Source organism: Vombatus ursinus, unplaced genomic scaffold (genome assembly GCF_900497805.2).
Source record: "Vombatus ursinus unplaced genomic scaffold, bare-nosed wombat genome assembly UNPS02014841.1, whole genome shotgun sequence".
Classification (NCBI taxonomy): Eukaryota; Metazoa; Chordata; class Mammalia; order Diprotodontia; family Vombatidae; genus Vombatus; species Vombatus ursinus.
Window position 1 is genome coordinate 36,839,527 of NW_020954619.1, and position 22,926 is coordinate 36,862,452.

General features: G+C 36.7%; 1 protein-coding gene across 1 annotated transcript in view; it reads right to left on the reverse strand.

The window, feature by feature from the left end:
* MYT1L (myelin transcription factor 1 like) overlaps nt 1-22,926 on the reverse strand; it is a 361,563-nt gene that overhangs the window by 151,315 nt on the left and 187,322 nt on the right. The window contains exons 7-10 of the mRNA XM_027840345.1: nt 18,149-19,123; nt 13,176-13,310; nt 9,120-9,210; nt 6,544-6,651 (exon numbers count right to left, since the gene is read on the reverse strand). Of these exons, the coding sequence (XP_027696146.1) occupies nt 6,544-6,651; nt 9,120-9,210; nt 13,176-13,310; nt 18,149-19,123 (1,309 nt within the window). The remainder of the gene's footprint in view (nt 1-6,543; nt 6,652-9,119; nt 9,211-13,175; nt 13,311-18,148; nt 19,124-22,926) is intronic.

Sequence of the window (22,926 nt, forward strand, 5' to 3'; positions counted from 1 at the left end):
GAGAGAGAGAGAGAGAGAGAGAGAGAGAGAGAGAGAGAGAGAGAGAGAGAGAGAGAGACTATTTCAATATATTGGTTTTCTTTGTAATCTTATGTATTTGATTTTATGCACTTAACATCTATAGTTATCACCAGACTTGGAAAAGGGGTCCATAATACCCAAAACGGTCAAGAACTCTTTATTTAGCTGGAATGATGAAATCACATGTCTGGAAAAAATGTTAGAGTTAAAAATGGCATAATGGCAAATGCTTTAGCTGGAAAGAACCCTAAGCAAATTCATGTATTAGGGTTTGATTTCTAATTCTCTTGTGAAGGCCAACCATCTGCCAACCTAAGTCGCCATATATTGATGATAGATATCAGTATATGAAAATCTTAGTAAGGCTCAAAATGCAAATGTGAAATGTTAACAGACCCATGAAGGTAAATGCCCATTAAATCTCTTCTCCCAAGTCTGGTAACTATAGCTTCTCAAAGGCTGTACCTAGGTAGCACAAGCTTAGGTAGGTCCTACCAAAGTGGAAAGGTCTTTGGTACTGGCTGGGTAATGAACTGGGTGTGTCTGTTCTTTATGAATTGGTCTAACTAAATATAGAGAGACTAGTCACCAGAGAGCTGGTCACCACTCACAAAGACTTTCTAGTAATGTATAGAGGTAGAATGTAAGTTTCTTGAGGCCAGGGGCGATTTCATTTTTTTGTATCTTTGTAATTCCAGTATATAACACAGTATCTTGCACGTAGTAGGCCCACAGCCTAGAATTCGATTGTATACTGTGTCTATAAAACAACTCACAAGTCCTTGAAATGTTGAAGCATTCATTACTTGAGGACACTAAGAGACACTAATGTGTATTATAAAGATAGAACATTTTATTCAAGTAAATTAGTAATTATAGTTGACAACAGATATGTGACCAACACTCCCAATTAATGAATTTGCTTATTTGTTTTCTCTTTTGGACATATGGCTACGTAGGGCTTTAATCTTTCTACATTCATTCATTCATTCAGTGATAATAGTGATAGGTAACATTTATACATAGTGCTTTAAATTTGTGAAGTACTTTACATATGTTATCTTATTTGATCTTAAGAAAAACTCATGGGGTATTTAGGTACCATTATTACCCTCATTTTACACATGAGGAAACTGAGGCTGAGAGAGGGTAAGAGAAAGCAAGCATGACTTAACTAAGCATGAGTAAAATTAGAACATGGCTAGGGATGAATGTCTTTATAATGAAGGCAGAGAAAAATTTGGTATGTCTATTTAAAGACTATCTCAGCTTACTCTCTTGCTAAATGAGCTATGAATAAAATGTTATGGTACTTGAGAGGAATGGCGGTTGGTTCCGTTTCAGCTGGGTAGATAGGTACACTTCATAGAAGAGGTGGTACCTGGACTTGGCCTAAAGGATGGGTAGGATTTTGATAGGTGTATAACTAAGGAGGGATGCCATTATAGAAAGAGGGAATGGTGTTAGCATATAAATGGAAAAGAATGGGTCTATCCAAGAAAAGAAATAATCCAATTTTGGTAGTTGCATACATTACTATGTTAGCATAATGCTATATAAGATTGAAAAAATAGGTTGGGACAAGATAGTTGAATATCCTTGAACATCAGGCTAAATCAAAGGATTGTGGATTTTATTCTACAGGGAACTATTAAGGTTTTTGAACAGGGAAATGATTTAACCAAAGGCATACTTTAGGAAAGTCAGTGGTGTAGGGGATGGATTGGAAGTGGAAAGAATGGTGAGTCTACATTGCAGCAAGAAGGGTGGAAAAGCAGTGAAAGAAATGGAGGAGTGGTTCTAGGCTAGATTCAGAGGCAGAGGCAGGATAATGATGTAGAGGCAGCATGATAAAAGGAGCACTTAACTTAGAGTCATAGGACCTGAGTTCAAATCCCCACTCTCCACTTACCACTTGTATGACTTTGGACAAAATCATTTAACTTCTCTGGACCTCAGTTTCCTTATCTGTAAAATGAGGGAAGTTCAACTAGATGATTTCTAAGGACTCTTCCAACTCTAAATTTATCATCATATGAATGACTCTTAGCTGAAAGTGCAAAAATCAGCCGCAACAAGAAACACATCCCAAACTATAGCTGAAAAGTTTCATGAACTTGAATGTATATTTGACATTTTCCACTTATTTTTTATGATTCCTTAAAATAAATCACATATAGATTTTCTTATTACAGTCTATGGAATTTTACCTCAAACAGTGAAGTTGTGGTTGGGGTGTGTGTGTGTGTGTGTGTGTGTGTGTGTGTGTGTGTGTGTAATAAGAGAGGGAGAAAATCCTTGAGAGAGGTGAAATTCAGTTTGACCTACACTGCTTACCGGACAGGGGGACAATATGACAGTACCAGAGGTCACAGCCAAACTGCTAACCCAGTCACAAGAACAGCCTGCTGGATAGCCAGCTGCTGTTCCTGGACAAGGAACCATTTCTGCCTGGGTTTCCTGGGGATTCTTGCCTCTAAAAAGAGAAAGTGTACTCTCTCTCTCTCTCTCTCTCTCTCTCTCTCTCTCTCTCTCTCTCTCTGTGACTATGAAAAAAGGCCTTCTTTTCCCCCAGTCAGGATGAGGAATGTGCACACTTTTCAGCCACAAGAAATGCTACTGCATTTATGAGATTGGAAGCTACAGGCTTTTCTTTTATTGGTATTTGATTCAGCTTCCTTTTGGGCAAGGGCTCTTCCTCAGTTAATCCATACACAGAATAAAAATTGGTTTTCAGGATATTAGGATGTTACATTTGGCTCCTGCATCAAAAGAGAGTGTGGTACAGTGGGAAGAATCCTGGTTTTGAAGCCAGAATACCTGGGTTTGGGTCTAGCCTCTGGTGATAGGTATGTGACTGTGGGCCAGTTGTTTCACCTCAGTTTCCTCATCTGTAAACTACAGGTAATATAGCTGGGTGCTGCATTTGGAGTCAGAAAAACCTGATTGGAAATCTGGCTTCAGATACTTATTAGCCATGTAAGCCTTGGTAAGTCATTTAACCTCTCTTTGCCTTAGTTTCCTCATCTGTAAAAATGGGAATAACGTCTCCCTCACAGGGTTATTGTGAGGATAAAATGAGACAATATTTGTAAAGTGCTTTGCAAACCTTAAAGTGCTATGTAAGTGTTAGCTATTATCGTTATTACTATTATTACCTGAATTAGTTACTGCAAAGAGTTGTTGTAACGAAAGCAGTTATAGATATATGAGGTATATTAACAGCAGAAGATTTTATTCAATAAAAAGTAATTTTATTAAACAGTTAAGATATAATTATTGGCAATTTAACATTATCAAAACTTGGAGAAGCCTAAGAGACCATCTACTCCAACCCCTTTATTTTACAAATAAGGAAACTGAGGCTCACTGAATCAGATAAAATACTGAAATGTTTAATTGAATATGCTCAGGTATGTACTTTCAATAGTGGATGTTAACTTGCTGACTGCTTTTGGTCATGCTGTGAGGGTGTGTGTGTGGATGGGGGGGCGTTGTGTGGTGGGAGTTCTGGGCCTCTAAGAAGGAGGGATAGCTAGTACAGTGGATATACAATGATCTTGGCAGGCTAGAAGAATAGACCAAATCATCTAGGAAGTTCAAATTTAGTAGTGATAAATGAGAAATTTCCCTTTAACTGTTAAGTTTAGCCTTGGTTTAAAAAAATCAGTCTCACAAGTATAAGATAGGGAAATCATGGTCAGACAGCACTTCATAATCAAAAAAAAAAAAAAAGATTTGGGTGTCTCAGTAGACCTTCAGCTCAGTATAAGTCAGCAGTATCATAAGGCAGCCAAGACAGCTAATCTGACCTTGGATTCCACAGTGTCCAACAGTAAGGAGGTAATAATCCTATTATACTCTGGTAGGACCACATCAATAGTATTTTGTTCTGTTCTGGGCATGAAAATGATGAGCTGGATACTCTTCTCTATAAGAAGGGTAACTCACAAAGATGAAATACCTTGAGTTTATGCCATTTGCATATGTGCTGAAGGAACTGGACATGTTGAGCCTGCAGAAAAGAAGATTTAGGGGAGATAGAGCTATCTTCAAGGATTATAAGGCTTGGCTGCCATGTTGAAAAGGTATTGGAATTGTGCTGCCTTGGGACCCAGTGGGACGTTGAAGGGGCTAACTCCGGAGGTAGTGGGTTCCCTTTCACCAGAGATCTTCAAGCACAGGTGCATTGTAGAGGATTCAGGACTTGTGCAGGTATAGTTTGGAGTAAATAATAATAGTAATAATAGCTGACATTTCCATAGTGCCTTCTATGTGCAAGATACTACTATGCCAAGTATTTGACAAATAATAACTCATTTGATCTTCACCTCAACATCTCTGAGAGGTAGATGCTATTATTATTCCAATTTTATAGATGAAGAAACTGAGGGAAACAAAGGCTGTGATTTACCAAATGTCACACAGCTGATAAGTGTCTGAGGTTGGATTTGAACTCTTCAGGTCTTTCTGACTCTACGTCCAGCACACTATCCACTATGCTACCTAGGTGACTACTGAGTTCCCTGCCAAACATGAGATTCTGTAATTCTGCTCAAAAATCTCTCTCAAGTACGATTCTACCAACTTTGATTTTTTTTCATCATCATGAATCTTTTTTGAAATTCAAAATCTCCTAGGCAGGGTTGGTCTGCTGGATCACACCTCAATGTGAATTTTTTTTAATCATGCCTTTTGTTCTTAACATCTAGCTTAAAAATCCCAGCACTGAGGTAATTTAAGCTGTGATGGAGGAAAAGGTTAATATTGGTACATAGGGCAGAAGTCTTTAGACAGCCAGAGGGAAGCATAACAAAATTAACAAATCAGTGCATGCATTTATTAAGTGCCTACTATGTGTTAGGCACTGTGTTAAGTGCTGAAGATACAAAGACAAAAATGAAAGTTTCAGTTAGGTAATTTACTGGGTGCCTATGGGCATGGGAGAGAGGATGCCAGGAAACTAGACAAATCTCACCTAAGTTGAACTTTGCAGTTTTATTTGAAGACTTGGGACAAATGTTCAACCTACCACTGAAAATCATCTCACTTGCCTGGATTCTGTAAATGTAGGATCTAGTGACCTCATCAATGCCACCTGTTTTGTGACCTTAGGGAAGCCTTTCACATCTTGGTGCTACAGCAACTTCACCTGTCAAAATACGATAGTAAAACCTATCTTCTATTTACCTCGCAGGGAAATTTGGGGGATCAAAAGAGATGGTAAGCAAGCATGGAAGCATTTGTATGAAAAAGTCCCGGGTGAACAGAAGATTGTAGTAGCACCATTAACCACTGTTTCAAAAGCATTAACACCCTGAGGTTGAATGGCAAACAACTTTATAAAAGATACTTGAAGAAAATTTCCTTTGAGAATAGTGTTTTAAACCATTCCTCCAACATTTATAGAATTTTAGGCAATTTATGGACTATGGTCTAGAAGGGATCCTTAAGGATCATCTAATTTGGCCTCATGAGAAAACCATGGTGCAGAGAAATGAAGGGACTTGATGAAGATCACACAATTTGTTGGTGGTAGAGCTGAGACTACAACCTAGTGGGGTCTCCTTATTTTTTTCTATTACATTAACTTTAATAATGTAGCTTTATATATCTTTTATAATTGATAGATTACTTTTTTTCACAACAATTCTCTTTGTTAAGTAGTGGAAGCATTATTATCATCATTTTCCAAATCAATTAATGAATCAAAATGCATTTAGTGTCTAGTCTGTATTATGTATTTTGGTAGGCGTTAGCGATAAAAAGACAAAAATGAAACAGACCTTTCTCTCAAAAAATTAATTCTCCAGGGCACACAATACCTATACATATAAGTAATTGAAATGCACAATAATTTTTTGGGGGACGGTGGGGTGCCACCAGCACCTGAAGGGATGGGGGGAAATAATCATGCAAGAAGGCAGAACTCAAGCTCCATTTGAAGTTAAGTTTGGAATCCTGAGAGGGAGAAGTGAAAATGAAATGTGTTCCAGACATAAGGGACAACTTGTGCAAAGGTATGGGGATGGGAAATAGATTGTCATATTTGAGGAACAGCAGGTAGGTGGGCTTGGACAGAATGGAGAGTGTATGAAGGGGAGAAATGTTTAATAAGCCTGAAAAAAGGTAAACTGGAGCCAGATTATGAGGGGCTTTAAATATTAAACAGAAGTCTTTGCATTTTATCCTAGAGGCAATAGGCACCCAGTGGAATTTCTTCAGCATAGGAGTAACTTGGTCAGTCAGACCTGTGCTTTAACAAACTGAGGCTCAGAGCACTTACATGACTTATCCATGGTTACCCATTGCCTCAAAGAGCCTGAATTTGAATCTGGGTCTTTTGACTCCAGCTCCAAAGATTTTTCTATTATCTTGAGCTGCCTCACTAACTGTTTTTCATTGATAAATGATCCTTATCAGTTCCTAAGAGAGCTAACCACTTAGGAGCAACTGGTTTTTAGTGATTTTAAGGGAATCCTTGTTTTAAGCCCCACATCTATCATTGAAGAAATTTAATACCTTAAAACTCGATCTGACGCCTGGTTGGATTTTGACACATCACAGCTCTGATGTTTTTCTTGAGCTTTTGCCAGTTTTTCCGCTGCAGCAATAGGGCATCCAGAGAGGCTACAATTATAGAAAGGGGATTTAATTGTTTTGTTTCAGTTTCACAACATACCAATCCAATTGCCACCTTCCACCTTCTCCTGGGCCAGTCCCACGGGGTGCTGACTGAAATGTGAAAGAAATGTCCAGGTGGTCAAAGATGTTTCTTCCCTCTAGAGCTTGACTTAGGGAGGGAGGTTATATATTTCTTGCTTGCTCATTTGTTAGTGAAATGGTTAACACTGCTGATTTTGTTTCTAATCTATGAGATTGCTGCTCACATGTGTGAACATTTAATAAGTAGATATTATTGGAGGGCAAAGATGACCTCAATGCATCTGAATTGGATGTGTCCAAAAAACATTTTTCTTCCTAATCGAGATAACATGAAATGAAGTTAAAATAGAATTTTTAATTCCAATTCTATTCCATGATACTCAACAATTTTGGAAATGAGACCATAACAGGGGCTCTTCGGGAACAAATTTCCAAGTTTCCCAAGTGTGGAAACAAATGAGCTGGTACCAGCAGATGGAGCTCTTAGTTGAAATTGTAAAAATCTGTCAGCTGGTACTAGAAACAATTCTTTTGCTTGTCATCATAGTCTGTTGTATGCGTTTCTGGCCAAATCTCTTTAGAGATTCCATTCCAGATGAATGGAAATAAAAGTGGTGGGGGGATATGAGATTGACGTTCAGTTGCCACCAAGCCTCGATAATTAGAGGCACCTTGTTTGCATGACTGGCATTTTGGGTCTTAAAATGTGTCCTCTTCATTTGAGCTCATTCTGTGTGATATTTGGGTGCCTGAGTTATATGCTGAAACTTTTTAGGTATGTTATCATGCTATGCAAATATGAAGGAAAGGATATTGTCAGCCTCACCACGTGAACTTTAAATACAAGAGCTACACTGCACATTGACATGAGAACATGGGAGGGGACACTGGCAAGGACCTAGACATGGTCAAATCCAACCCTCTCATTTATGGTTAGGATCTTGCCCAGCATCACACGGGTAGCAAATGAAGGAGCTGGAGTTGAATTTAGGTCCTTTGCAGTCAAATGCTGTGTTCTTTCACTCAGCCTCTCTAGGTTTCTGCTTCAGAAATATTTATTTTGGCAAACCTCTGATAGTCTGGGTTCTGGGTTATATAAACTCAGGCCACATAACCAAAGCAATACAGATGGGCAAACACAAATGAAAGCAAAGAAAAACTTTTAGCAGGACTCTTCATTTATGAAAAGCTCATAATCCTGTGTGATATCAGGGAAATCTGGGACCATTCATTAGTGGGAAATTCTTCTAGGGTCTGCTTAGCCTCTGATATAAAGGCAGTTTACATAAAGTGGTTGTTAGGAATGATTTAGAAATACATAGAAAGTCTGACTAGGACAAGAAACAAAACCAGAATTTGTGTAGGAGAAAAATGTTGAACTTGTTTTAAGTTTTGTTTTGTTTTGAAATAAGGCTCCAGGAAAAAATGCTGGGTTTTTTGGCATTCATTAACTGAACCTCTTCATGAATTAGTATTTCTATACATTTATAGGACAGTGATAAATTATGTACAGAATAATGATCTTGAAGGTCTGAGGATAATGAAATGCTTTCTGAATCATACAACAAAGATTGCATTATGTTTGGTATGATTTTGTGTATTTTATTATATGTTAAATATTTTGAAAACTAGAAATATAGGCATTAAATATGGCAACTGTCCACTAACCAGAAACTCTTTCCTCACACCAGGCTGTTTGAGACAATACAACAATTCAATACAAGTAACATTTATTAAGCACCTACTGTTTGTGGAGACTTGTATTCTTTACTGCAGGTGATACATAGTTTAGATAAAACATGACCACTGCTCTCAAGGAGCTTACGCTCTAAGAGGGGTTGGAACACTGGTTTAACTAACTGGTTTAACTGGTAAATATTCATATAACAGCCTCTCAGGTATGGGTTCTGGCATCAGTTTAATTTCATTCTTTGATAAATCATCCTGAAAATGGAATGAACCGTGCATTCCTCAAAACTCAAGTTTTCATTAACAAATTCCAGGTAGCAAGCTGCCGAAGCTGAGTGGGGGGAGGGAAACTTCAGAAAAATCTCTCAGTGCAGAGGGAGTGAGCTAAAAAGTATCAGATGTCTTCCACGGTGGACAAATGCAAAAGAATTAATCCAGTGGAAAAGAATCCGAATTATACTTGTAAGATAATTGGATCTGAGCTATCAGATGGAACCTGAGGAAGGGATACAGACTACTCAACCCAACCTGCAAAAAGAGGGAACATATGCATTTGTCTTCCCCATGCAATATGGGAACATACTCTTAATTCTTTATAAACAGCACACTAAGGACCATCTGTCACCTTCTGTAAGATGGAGAAGTGCCTTAGGAAGCACGCATCCTTGGAAGGGTTCACCAGGAATGCTGCCATTGGGAAGCTTTTATCCCTTTAACATCAAGTCCCAGAATGCTTTGCTTACCTTCGATGAGAGTTCCTGTTGCTATTTACGTGCCCGCGCCCTGTGCAGCCCGGTGTAGGACACTTGAGAACATTTTCATGCATGGCAAGAACTTGACAAGAAGAGGTAGAGAAAACAGTCAAGTATTAAAACATAGAAACACTTAGAATACAAGAATATGTAATCATTATAGCAAGAGGCTGGGTTAGTTTACAATAGACATTCCTTCAAGTACTGGTGATGGGCATGGTCAGAAAAACACAGGAAGGGAAGAGAGAGAGAATTTCTGATCTCATTCTAATTGGCATGCAGAGCAGAGGAGCACAAGGAGAGTTATGGAGGATAGAGAATGCAATAATTAATTTGTCTGTAGTGTCACAGTGAAGCAAGAGACTACCAATATATTTTTCATACATTAGTACTAAATATTGATTAGCCACAGAACAACATGTAGATTGGTAATATTTCTCAAACATCCTTAGGGTTTTCAATCCCAGCATATTACAAAAGGTTGGGAAATGGGGGAAGGGACAGCAGGAGGACACCTTATTGTATAAATCAAATCAACTTATAATAATGACTTTTTCAGAATTAAATCTTGTTTTGTTCCTTAAATATTATTATGAAGAGCTGAACAAATTATGTGAAAAATCATGTCATCATGTAAAATTAACAAGCAAGAGCTTTAATGATGATAATAAGTTGTTTTTCAAATAGGAAAATGATGTTCTTAACTCTCTATCTGTGTAAGTGGTTTGCTTGATGGAAATGGATTTATATGGATCTATCTACACTCTTTTGCCAATTTTTTATTACTAGCAGAACTCATTTGTTAAAGCACAGGTTGGGTGCAATCTGGTGAGGGCAAAGAGTACAAGAATCTTATTCCTTTGTGAATTGGCCTCATTGGATGATTGAAAAAAATAGCATTTATATAGCACTTTAAAGTTTGCAAAGCAATTTACATACATTATTTCATTTGAGCCTCACAACAACCCTGTGAGGTAGGCACTACTGGTACCATTAATCTTCATTTTACAGATGAGGAAACTGAGGCTCGTGGACTTAACGACTGGTCTATGGTGACAGAGAGGTGGAATTTGAGCCCAAGCTTTCTGACTCCATGTCATTTAGTAGTTGGCTTAAAAAACCAGGACGTTTAAAAATACAGAATAGTATTCTGAAGCCCTTCCTTCAAGTAAAAACATGCTTATGGTATCTACATTTACAATCTGACCAGGACCACTGAAGCACTGATATGGATGTTGGCCTAAATTATCCTATGATTACAACCATTTTCCCCCTTAAATTATCCATATTCAATTCTCCTTTCACATTGTATACCTAGAAGTGATTTGGAGGGCATTCTAAAAGAGTCACAACAGAGATGCATGTCTCATTTTGGTGAAATGATGAAGCAAGCCTGCTTAGAAATGGAAACGGGGGCCAAATCACTTCCAGAAAGGGCTTCCACTGTTAATTTTTTTATATTATGAAGAACCACATATTAGCAAGTGCTCAGCAACAGTTGTATTTTTTAAAAAATTAGTGACCCAGGACAAATAGCATTATTTAACATTCATTAAGCTGGCTAGAGTTGAGCAGGATAGGTTTAAGATACATTTTTAGACTAATGATATCATGTCAGTTTTTTGCTACTTATATTAGATTTCAGGTGTTATCACTTGACCTGTGGTAAAGTGGACTAAATCCACATAATATTGAGCTATTATGCCATGACAGAGTACAAAGTTTACTGTACTTAGAATTTTCTCATGAAGCTTTAAAGTGTGGTGATTTTTTGAGGTTCAGTCAGCAACTTATTTTTTACTTTAGAAACAGGAACTGGACCTGTGATTTAATTAGTTTAGAGAAGTCATGAGAAAACTCCTTCTTTCTCTAACTTTCTTTTATGTGTTGTTTCCCCCCCCCAATTAGAATGTAAGAACTCACTGAAAGGTGTGACTGCCTAATTTTTTTCAATCCCTTCCTTAATACTTAGCACACTGTTTGGAATATAGTGCTTAATCAATGCTTTTTCTTTCATTTATTCATTTGTTCATTCATTCATTCATTCATTCATTCATTCATTCATTCAAATCAATGCCGGTCAGCACCTTCCCAGCAACTTAGTTTTAGAGAGCTGCCCAGAGTACTGTGAAATTAAGTGACTTGGTCACAGTCACACAGACAGTTTATGTTAAGAGGTGGTACTTGAAGGCAGATCTTTCTGTCTTTGAGGCCAACATTCTATCCACTACTTGCTGGTTTTATCTTTTACTTTAAAGGGAAATTAAAAAAATACATGCCCTCAAAGAAAAGTATAGAGAGATTAATTTTTATCTAGAATCATAGAATTCTGGAATTGGAAGGAACCTTGGAAACCATCTAAATAGTCTAGTTACCCTCATGTGGCTTGCTCAAGGTCTCTTATCTACTTAGAAACAGAGCCAGGATCAGAAAGGTGATTGTTTGATCCAAATTCTGCTTTTCATCCAAGTTCATTGCCTGCTGTTTTAGCCCCTTAAAATAATGTTATCTACTCTTCTGACACATAGTTAGGGATGCTCAAAGAATATTAGAGCTGGAACAGACCCTAGAAACCATCTAGTCCAATCACTTCACTTTGCAGAGGGTGATCCAGAGTTCCAGGGTGGGTGACTTGCCCAAGGTCACACAGCTTTCACATAGAGGTGTTAGGACTTGACCACAAGTGTCCTGACACTTGAGTCCCATTATCTTTATGCCCAGGGGCATTCTTAAAACACATTTCACAAGTTGGACACAAGAACTATTTGTTCACTAACACTTTTGGCAATCACAGGCAAGACAAATGTTCAAAAATGAGATTCTACTGTCATGTACAATTTCTTCTAAAATGCTTACATGAAACATGAGTCAAAACTTTCAGCACAACACTGGAGCTAAACCTGTGTTTCCAGGTCTTGAACATTGACAAGGGAGCACAGTGTAGTTTACAAATTTCCCTCTAGTCTCTAGTTCTCTAGTGCCACTTGTGCCTTCTCTGTTTTAATGGAAGGTACCCTGAAGACCACTCTAAAAAGAGAAGCCATATATTCAACACACCACACTTGGAAGTTAGTTCTTGATCCCTCCTCCCTCCTCCCCTACTACATATAGTGGTAAAGATTTTTATGCCAGGGGAATGACAGTGTCTCAAAACATACTTTCATTCAGAAATATTGTCAGCTTAGGCTCAAAGTCAAGCCCTCTGTTTCCTGGAGCCAATTCTGAAGCTGCCAAAGCAGGTTAACTATTTTTAAGCAATCCATTTTAATTGTATTCAAAATGGGCAGGCAGTTTCAGTGTAAGAAAGGGGAGAAGTTGGACATTACCATCATTACGTATTAAAAGATATGATATTTTTCTTGAGATTTATTCCACATGGTTCAAACTTAATTAATTATGATTTGTTTCCAAAATCAGAAACAAAGACTAAAACATATTTCTGACCATCACTCCCTTATATGCACTATTTTCTCTTATTAGAATATAAACTCTTCGAGGGCAGGGACAGTCTTTCTTTTTTGTATTTATATCCCCAGTGCTTAGCATAATGCCTGGCATAGAATAAATATTCAATAAATGCATTTTCATTAATTTTTGACTTAAATTTGTACTGTGGTAGAAATTATGGAATAAATATTACATGGAACAGACATTACACATGAAAATACAGTACAACCTCATATATAAGCACTGACCAGGGCCACATACAAAAATCCAAGTAACTCAAGAAATTTCTCAGGGCCCTTCTCCCATATGCACATAGGGTTGGAGAGGACCTCCCAGCAGAGACAAGACTTAAGAGCTCATGCATTAGGATGTCTCCCTGTAGACAGATAACACCATGGTAGAGAATGCTACATCCCATTAGAGGGAATCACAATCTATATAGGCTGGATGAGTTGGAGGTTTAGATAGGTAGGGAACCGGATAAACGAGGTTGCACTGTGAAGTGAGATGGGAATGAAGAAAAGATAAAAAGAGGGATGGCAAAAGACAGATTTGTAAGAGCTCTTATTCACACTTGGTATCCGTGAAACATGGACTTACTCTCTGGAGGAACCCTATCTTTGTGAGGACATCCGGATAAACTGCGATGATGAGGATAAAGCCCCGTTACATGGCCAGTTCCATCACAGCCTGGGGTTGGACACTTGCTCTCTTTCTTTTCTGTTCTTGAGGGATCTACAAGTGACAACAAGTGTCAAATGAACGCATTTTACTGATTTAAGAGAAATGTGGTTAACTGACAATGTGACATAACATTGAAACACTACCAGTGTTCAGGTTCTAGACCATGGATTGGGTTATCAAGCGTTGACTCTCTATAACTGATTATTTTGAGTGATACATTTGACTCCTTGTATATCTGAAACTGGCGTAGTAATGAGTGACATCACAATGGGGTTCTACTCTCCAAAGAAATGCAGAATATTCCAAACCTACATTTTGCTTGGCACATTTTTTCTTTGTGTTTTATGTGTTAAGCAGTGTTGCTTAAAGGAACATTGCAGAAATGATGATGGAACATGGCCTTCTTAGAGAACACCTCCTCCCTCCCCCTTTAGCATGGTCAATGATCAATTTTTTTTCAAGTATAGACTAAAAAGTGTAAGGTCATACAAAACACTTTTGCAGGATTTCCCCTGCATTGGATGCTACTGCCAAATGTACTGAAAGATGCAAATTTACTATTGTTGAAGTTTATTCTCTTGAGGTTAAGAGACTCAGCTCCTTAGCATACCAATTCAGCCTCTCACTGAAAATGAATTATACTTTCAGAAGGCACTGTAAGCATGTGACAAAAAGGTGGAAATTCCATCTGATAAATACTTTGGGCAATCAAAAGTATTTCAGAAGTCACTGCGGTAATCCCTTGTTCTGACTTCTTAGGTCTTTACTGTGATACTGGAGGAATGATTTGGTAATGCTGTAGATGTATTCATAGTTTTAAGGGGGGTATTGGCTTTTTATAGTCTCATTGGTTTCTCTGTAATACTAGCTTAGACATTTGGTCAAAAACTTAGTATTGAATTCCATAAAGGAAATGGAATTGCTATTGAAAAATTTCCCAACATCAAATCCTTCTTTGTAAATGCTTCTAAAGTGCAGCTCACACAGAAGAGTTTTTCTCAAACAGTTTTCTCAAAGTACATTTTATAGATCTCTTGCTAGTTACTGAAAACCAATTGCCAAGGTCACCAAATAAGCCAGATTTTCCTATAGTTTGGATGTTAAAATTGTGGTCTATGGGAAGATCCAATTAAAATTCCTTAATGCTCTTTGAGGCTAGGTTATTTTTGTATATTGTGGTGTAGGATTCATACTATTTTACTTCTACCATCTCCTCCCAATGTAGTTTAATATTTGTTGGCTAATTTTTGCCTTCTTTCATCTTAATTTATTCATGCTAAATCCCATTTGCCAAAGAACCCAGGAGCTACTGATCCTTTTTATGGTCTTAGAAAGTAGATTTTCAGCTATTGTATAATAAATATCCCTATCTTTTAATTTATTTACTTTGTGGGTGCTGGAATTTTTTCAAATGACATTCGTTTGGTAAAACTTTGTCACAATTGTCGTGTACTTTGCTGTCATCATTTATGGTTTATAACCCAATGACAAACTAGAAATTTATGTATTTTGTATTTTAAAATTGAATGTTTCATTTGTGTATCTTTTATGCATACCACTGAAGCATCTCTATTGAACTTCTCTCTCCATTTCCCATCTCTTAATAAATAAAACATTTTTGCATTAAAAGAAAGTGCTATGGAATAACTGTAAACATTGAATTGATGCAAAGACACAAGTATTGATGACACAGTAACAGACTCAGAAGATATTACTGATTTTCCTAAGTCCTATAACATAGGCAAGTCATGAGATGATAACGGCCCTGAATAAATGGATGAATTGGTCTTGTTTAAGAAATTGGCTAATGCCCACCAAAGTGTATTCTTCCAAACAATTCTATAGTGTTCTGAAAGTATGCCCATACATGAAATAAAATCACATGGCCATAAACCATTTCATTTATTGGAAGACAAAAGGGGCATAGTCTCCTCTCGATGCATGAATGTTGGCTGGATTTGGAAAGTTCTTCCTGTCTTCACCCCTTGCTTTAACCATCACAATATAGTAATTCTATCTGCCTTTCCCTTCACTTATCTCCCCCCAACGCAAAGTCCATTCTGAATAAACTCTGTCTTATATAAAAAAGTGTGTATACTGCATTTGGTTAGCACTTCTTCTAATATCAGTTTTGTGATTCCGACCTTCCATTCTGTTATCAAAACTTTGTAATTCTAATTTTGATAGATCCTAACAGTTTTGGAAATTTGTGTTGAATAAGTCTAAAGCATATAGGTAATACAAGTATAACATTAATTACATACCATGACGATCTAGGTTTTGCCTTTAATAAAGAGCAAACATGTAGTTAGAAATAAAGACTTTTAAAAAATCTACTGTCTGTATCATTGTGGGAATCTGTCAAATGGTGATGATAAAATGATAGTTATCATATCTTTATAAAGAAGAAAAGCAAACAAATAAGAATAACAAAAACATATATCCCTTTAGACTACCCCCAATTAATAGAGAAATTAACTCTAACCCTGCTTGGCTTGGTTTCTTTTCTTTGAAGGATACAACATATACTTGTGGGCATCTTCAAAAGAAACTTGGGAGACAGTGAACAGGATTATATAAAGACTTAACTTTAAAAATCTATCAGAGAGAAAGAATTTGAAGAGGCTGAGGGAAGGTAAGGAGTCATGGCTTCCTCTATCATTTTAAAAGTCCACGTTAGTCTGGTGTTTTTGTCAGTATAGCAAGTCTGAGGAGGAAAGAAATCACATTTCTTGCCCCTCTCCTGCTTAGTTTAAGGAGATAAGATATTTATATTGCACATCTCCAAGTAGAATTCAGTGAATGCTGCCGCTGCTGTTAAAGGGCCTACAGTAGCAACAATAGCAGAAAACCAAAGAAGCTGGAGCAACATAGGATTTGTAAAACAGTAAATCTGACTATTTTTTGGATAGAACTAGAGCATCTCAGAACTGAAAGGGAGTCTTCTCTGCAGGAATGTCCTCTATAATGCCCCAAGAAGTGGTCATCCAAATTCTCCTTGAAGATCCTCAGTGAGAAAGAACCCTCTACTTCCCAAGAAGATCCATTCCCTTTTTAGAGAGCTCTAATTGCTATGAAGCATTTCCTTTAAAAAGACCCTAAATCTGTTTTTGCAACTTCTCCCCATGGCTTCTAGTTCTGCCCTCTGGTGTCAGTGTACTTACTACAACACTGATCAGAGCCTATATTCTTACTATATAATGTTCATTAACTAAAATATGCCTACATGATGCACCGGTCTAACTGGGCAATTATACGGGAGTAAAATACCGTAAGTTGCAAGCCATGTTTATTTTCTGTGTGACTGAAAAAAGGTTCTATAATTCTTAATTAAATGCTTCTAATATATAATGTCAGGATAGTTTATTTATAGTGGTAGCATTATGCTTTTATTATACTTGAAACATATATGGTATAATGCTTATTCTTTAACCCTCCTCCAGTAAAATTTTAATCTTTATTCTTCCACAAGGAAGAATTTTTTATTTTATTTAAAAAATATGCTAACACCCATAATACACAGCACAACTCATGACCACCTGTATATTGGAACAGTAGAATAGTTTCCAAGAATAATAAATGCTTGTTGAAGAGGCCTTCTTGAAACAACTGTCAGAATTTATGCAGCCAATATCTCAAGAACCCTATAGTCAGCTAGTAGGGTATTTAGATGTCTATTTTCTAAAGGTAAAAAGGCTGACTTGGGCCTCAGCCTTATGAATGCCCAAATTGTCACCATTTGGTGACATGCATTACCAGAATCGTGCATACATTGAGAGGAGAATATACACCTATGTCCCTTGGGGAGAAAAAATGAATAATTTTTACTTTGTGATTCAAAATAATGCAACAACCGCCTTTATAATCCAGATTCTTAAATTAGCTGTTCTGAGACAAAGTAAGGCTATTAGTAATTACATTTTAAATTGCCTGAAGATAGAAAAAAACCAACACTTTTCATGGTAAACATGAAGCAAATCATTCAAGTTGAAACCATACCTGTAGAATACTTATATAATTGCAAAGTGTTAAAAGCACACATACACATAAATATGTATATATATATACATATATACATTAACTATTTATCCCTGTACACATATGCATATATCCTCATTTAAATAAATGAAAACACATTTAAAAAGTAACCCATTACACATATTTTTAGTGTGTGGGGTTGGATTATACTTAAGAAAATCACCTTAACAATTTCCACAATGGAATAGAATCAGTGAAGTGGAATGAATATAGGAAAGAAATTGCTATTGATCTCAGCCCAGGCCACACCATGCCTTGCATAGCAAATGGCTTCCATTACCTTACTATCTTAAGATAATTAATGTGCAGTCACTGCCCTTATCTTATGTTATCGGTCATTCTGATACTGTTCAATTTCTATCAGGGAACTTAACGTTTTAGATGGCAGAGGCTTCATCAATAACTGTCATTGATGATAATTTTATAAATCATGATGCCACCTACCCAATCCAATCTGTAAAATATGCACTTCATAGCTGATTGACTATTACATAAAGTCTTGCCATTAAATGTAGTGTGTGATTCTTTTTATAACAGTGCCTTTTTATCATAATTTCACTACTGAGTTTATACTCTTTAGTTCAACACTATATTCCAAAAAATTACTATTTTTTCACAGGAAAAATATTGTCATTTGCTTTTATGTGACATTGAAATGATGTGTATATTTCTCATAAAATATTTTATTTGCTTTTATGAAATAAGCATAACAAGCTATTTGAGAACTACATCAAAGGAATACATATTAAATCTTTAACTTACTGTAATGCATGTCCATGTTAAACTATAAAGAAAGAATTTTATTTTTGCTCACGTCATCATGAGACAACATATGTTAGATAAAATTTTACCTTTACCATAGTATGGCTTTTTGACATGGCTGTCACTGGTTTTAGGCTTTCTCTCCTCCCCAGGAAGTTGTCTTGGAGGCTGCTCTTCAAATGACCTCATATTATCCCTTCTGCCAGCTTCCATCGCCATTTTTTCCCTCATGGCTTTTGCTCTCTCTGTTTCCAAAGCAATAGCTTTCTCAAGAAGGGTTAAATTACCCTTGGTCATATCAAATACTTCTTCAGACCTGTCTGAATTAACAGAGGTGGTGTCATCATCTCTTTCGTGACACCCATCCTCCTTTGCACAACTAGCAAAAGTTCTAGATCTGGGACTTAACTGTTCTTCAAGCCTCATTAAGTTCATCATGTCAGAATAATTCCTATCCGGTGTTCTTCCTGGGAAGTCATCTTCTTGCCTGACATGTTGACGGATGTTCATGTTTTGCTGTTGATTTCTTTCCTGTGGGTTTGTCTCACTGAGTTTCCTAGCAAGATCAAAACATTGGTTTCTTAAGCACTCCAAACTGCTGAGACACACCTCCTCATCACTCTCCTCTACCATTTTTTCCATAAGTCCATTGTTCATAGGCTTCCCTAGCATTACAAAGTTCATGTTTCTGTTATCTTGCTGTGATATATTGTCTGCATAATTTCTGTCATTAATGTTCTCTGAAAGCACTACACCATGTCCTTGTGCTAGTAATTTAAGGGAGTCCACGGTTTCCCTAACAACATCACTGTCTAAGTCTAAACTCAGCTCAGTTTTTCGACCCATGTTTTCATTTTTGTCACTATCATCTTCCAGACTATTTGATGTATTGCTGTTCATTTCTGATTCAGTCCTGGCTCGGTATGCTGCATCCTCGGCAATTTTGCCCAGATTTAACAATGACTTGGCCACCAGTTCATCGTAATTATCATACTCGTCATTATTGTTATCGTCTTTTTCTGTGTCTTGCATTATTCGAGTATTGTGACAATTCATTTGATGATCTTCTGCAAAAAAATTAAAAAAGAAAAAAGGAAAGGAGAAGGAAAAAAGCTAGAAGTTGAATTGTAGTTATATTAGCATGGTCAGAAAAGAAACTACAAGTCAAACACTTTATCATAATTCTAGGACCTTTAAGCCACATTTGTGGTTAGGTTTAAATTGCTGACATTAAGAAAATAGATTACTCTAATGAACACAAGGCCATTTTTAATATTTGCTATGTACCATTAATTTCCTTCATTAATCTTATAATAAACAACAAATACTGTAAATATTTTAGACGTAAAATTTTACTTTTCCTTAAATTTCAAGAATAACTTTTCTTTTTTCCTTTATTTGCAACTTAATCAGATTTATAATAATTAATCATATTACTAAACTTTCTAAGAGCCTATGGGTTTTGTTCATTGCCAGCTCTAAAATGGGTGTAAAGTATAATGGTCTTCCAGTGGTTTATTTCCACGGCAATGCTTTCTACATCTCACTGAGGGAAAGACAAGTTCTTAAGGAACTATCCAGAGTTGTACCCTATCATTCACTACCATGATGAATTCTTAGGCTGAATTCAAAGGCTACCAGACCTATGCAGTCATCACAAATTTGATATTACTGAGACATTATTTTTTATGACACAGTGAAGCAAAGGAAGCTTTGAAGAGAAATTTTGGGATGTAAACCAGGTTTCATATGGATCCCACAAGCATTACAAAGTCAGGTGGGAAAGGGACAGGCAAGGAAGTGGATGCTCAGGAAACAAATACCTATGTAGAACAATATAGTTCCAGAGTGTATCCAAATTCCAATAAAATAATAGGATGGCATTTGTGATCTGATATGCAGTTATGTTTTCTTCATGATCTTCATCTTAAGAAAAATTTTGTAAGAAGATAGAATTATTGCATGAGAGTGCCTGCTGGACCATGAATTCACTCATTTCCTCAAAACTATCTGGGAAACTGATTTTTTAAAAATTCAGATCCCAGGACTCAAACAAAATCCTACTATTTTATCTAAAAATTTTTATCATGAAGCAACATCCTTGAAATCATTGTGATCACTAAACATTACATGGTTCAGTTCAATTCAACAAAATATTTATTTGGTGTCAACTATGCTTAGGGGCCAAAACAGCATAGCTGAATGGTTTGGAATCCATCTTTAGTGCCAGGAAAATCTCATTTCAAGTCCTGCCTCTGACTATACCAGCTATGTGACCACAGGTAAGTCACTTAACCTTTCAGTATCGCAGTCAGTTTTCTATGACTTGTAAGTCACTTATAGATTGCTGGTGGAGGAAGTTTTAATAATGTGAGTTACCTATTCTAGTTAAACCACAAATCTGGACTTAAAAAAAGTCATAACCCCTAATGACTATATATTGACCTTCCTTCCGCCTTCTGAAAATTATTTTGATATGGGGAAAGAAAAAAATAGATTCTATAATATTTAAATCTTAAGATTCTTAGAGTTTGGTTCAGTCAAACCATGCACCAAAATCAGGTGTGAACTCTGCTTTTGTTCTCTTAAGTCAAGTACAGAACAAATTTTGTTTATTGGCATGTTTGTGAAATGAGGATTGTTGGCATTAACACTTCCAGTTAGCTGAGGGTTAGTTCATGTTGGTTCCAGTATTCCCTTTGCTCTTCATCCTCAGAACTGTAAATGATGGAATGAACAGTCTCAACACACAAATGAATCACTTCTGTTTGGGAATGAGATTTTTTTACCAGGAAAACAAACAAACAAACAAACCAAAATCAGAAAATTTTATAGTAATCCTGATTACCCAGTGCATTGAGTCTCCAAATCATTTGTCTCATGCACCTCAATTCACACATCCTTCTAAATATGAGTAAATTAAGCTCAATTACTTAGAATTCACAGGGCAAAAGTAGAAATGGCATTTTTCTAGATCATCCTCATCAGTCCTCACCTCTCTCTTAGAGGGGTAAAAATATCCTCCAAGAGCAGTGAGAAGAAATAAAGATGGCCAATGTAGTTATTTAGAAAGGTAGTGAAAGAACTAATCTCAGAAATAAGCTTGTGACATTTACCTAGAGTTTAGAGATGTAGGAGCAGAAGTAGATTGCAATTTTTAAATTTCTGAAACTCTAAAAGTTATATTCTCCTCTCAATTCATGCACTTTAGTTTTGGATGCGTGGGCTGTGGTTTTGGGGTACCCCTTATGTTAAGCAGCTTGTGCCACGTCCATGCAGCATCTCTTGTCTCTCTGCTTTCTGAATTCTTCTCTGATGTAAAGTTGGTGGAGGTTTTTAAGCCCAAAATTACGGTGCCTATAAAGAATCTACAGGAAGAAGGATCTGAAAGATGTGATTCATGATCACTCAAAACACATACACAGTCTTGAAGCATTGGAAAGTTGAGTTAATGGATAAAGTAAAATAATTTTGATTTTTTTTGCCTTCATGTTTCCTTCACAGATCTGAGTTGGATGAGACCTCAGTGGATGTTCCAATTGCTCACAACTTTGTCGAACCAAGTAGAACAAGTCTGAGCCCTATTTCACATCATAGCTTTTCAAATACTTAAAGATAGCTGATATATCCTCCCTCAACCCCCCAAGTGTTCTTTTTCCAGTCTAAGAATCCCTAGTTCCTATATCAGACCTCATATGATATGAATTCAAAGTGCCTCATTATCCTTATTTCCCTTCTCTGGACATTCTCCAGTTGGTATTGCCCTTCCTAAAATATAGTTCTCAGAACTGACTGCAATGTTCTATATGTGGTCGGAACAGGGCAGAGCACAGCAGAGTAATTAACTCCTTATTCCTAGATATCTCCTTTACTAAACTCCAATATTGCAATAGTTTTCCTGGTCCCTCCTCCTTCCATACATATAAGAGAAGAAAAATGATTAGATTAGTAATGTGATGAGAATAGCCCACTCCTCTCCACCTAAAGACAACATCAACAAACACTAAATACTTATTTGATATTTCTATTTGATAAAACTGAAAAATCCATACTTTGAGTAATATAGTTTTCTTCATTTGGGATATACTGCAGGTACTATCTTAGGGCTATCATTCCAGAAATACAGAGTCCAACAAGGTGGTGAACTGATCACATAGCAAGACAAAGGGACTGCAGATAGACCAGCAAGTAAAGCACTCGTACTCGCCTCTTATAAAATAATTAAAAGAAGGACTTTAGCATGTTGACGAGCTCCACTGTGGAAGATTTCTGGAATGACATGAACAAGAACTCCTCAGGATGGGAGAGTGTGGATGGTTTGTGATTTGCACTGATTGAAGCAGTCATGAAAAGTATGCACTCAAGAATCCACTTATGCATTGAACTAATGTTTTAACCTTCTTCCTAACCTTATTCTCCATGGTTGAATCTTTCAATCCCCTAGATTCCAAACTTTGGAATCACCTTTGATTCTGCCACATTATATTATCTACCACCAAAATAAAGTCCAAGTGTTCTTCCTTCATTTCCCCACTGTTGCAATTTTTAACCAGGTGGATTGTCTCCTCCATGGAGCAGCATAAGCTGAGCTCTGTCAGATGTTCTACTTCACTTCTCCCAAAGGAAATAAAAAAATAAATATTAACCAATGCTTTTCAATTAAGCCTCAAAATAATGTAGATAAGAAAAGACGGTAATGAGAGAGAAATGGGTATTTGTCATACAAGTAGTAGACACTGGCCATGTTTTTCAGTATGCCGTCAAAGGATTAGTGCCTGAAAAAAAATAGGTTGACTGTGAAGAAGGCTAGTGATAGGAAAAGAAAAAAATTCATAAAAACTGCAAATGTAAGTCATTCCACTGGCTT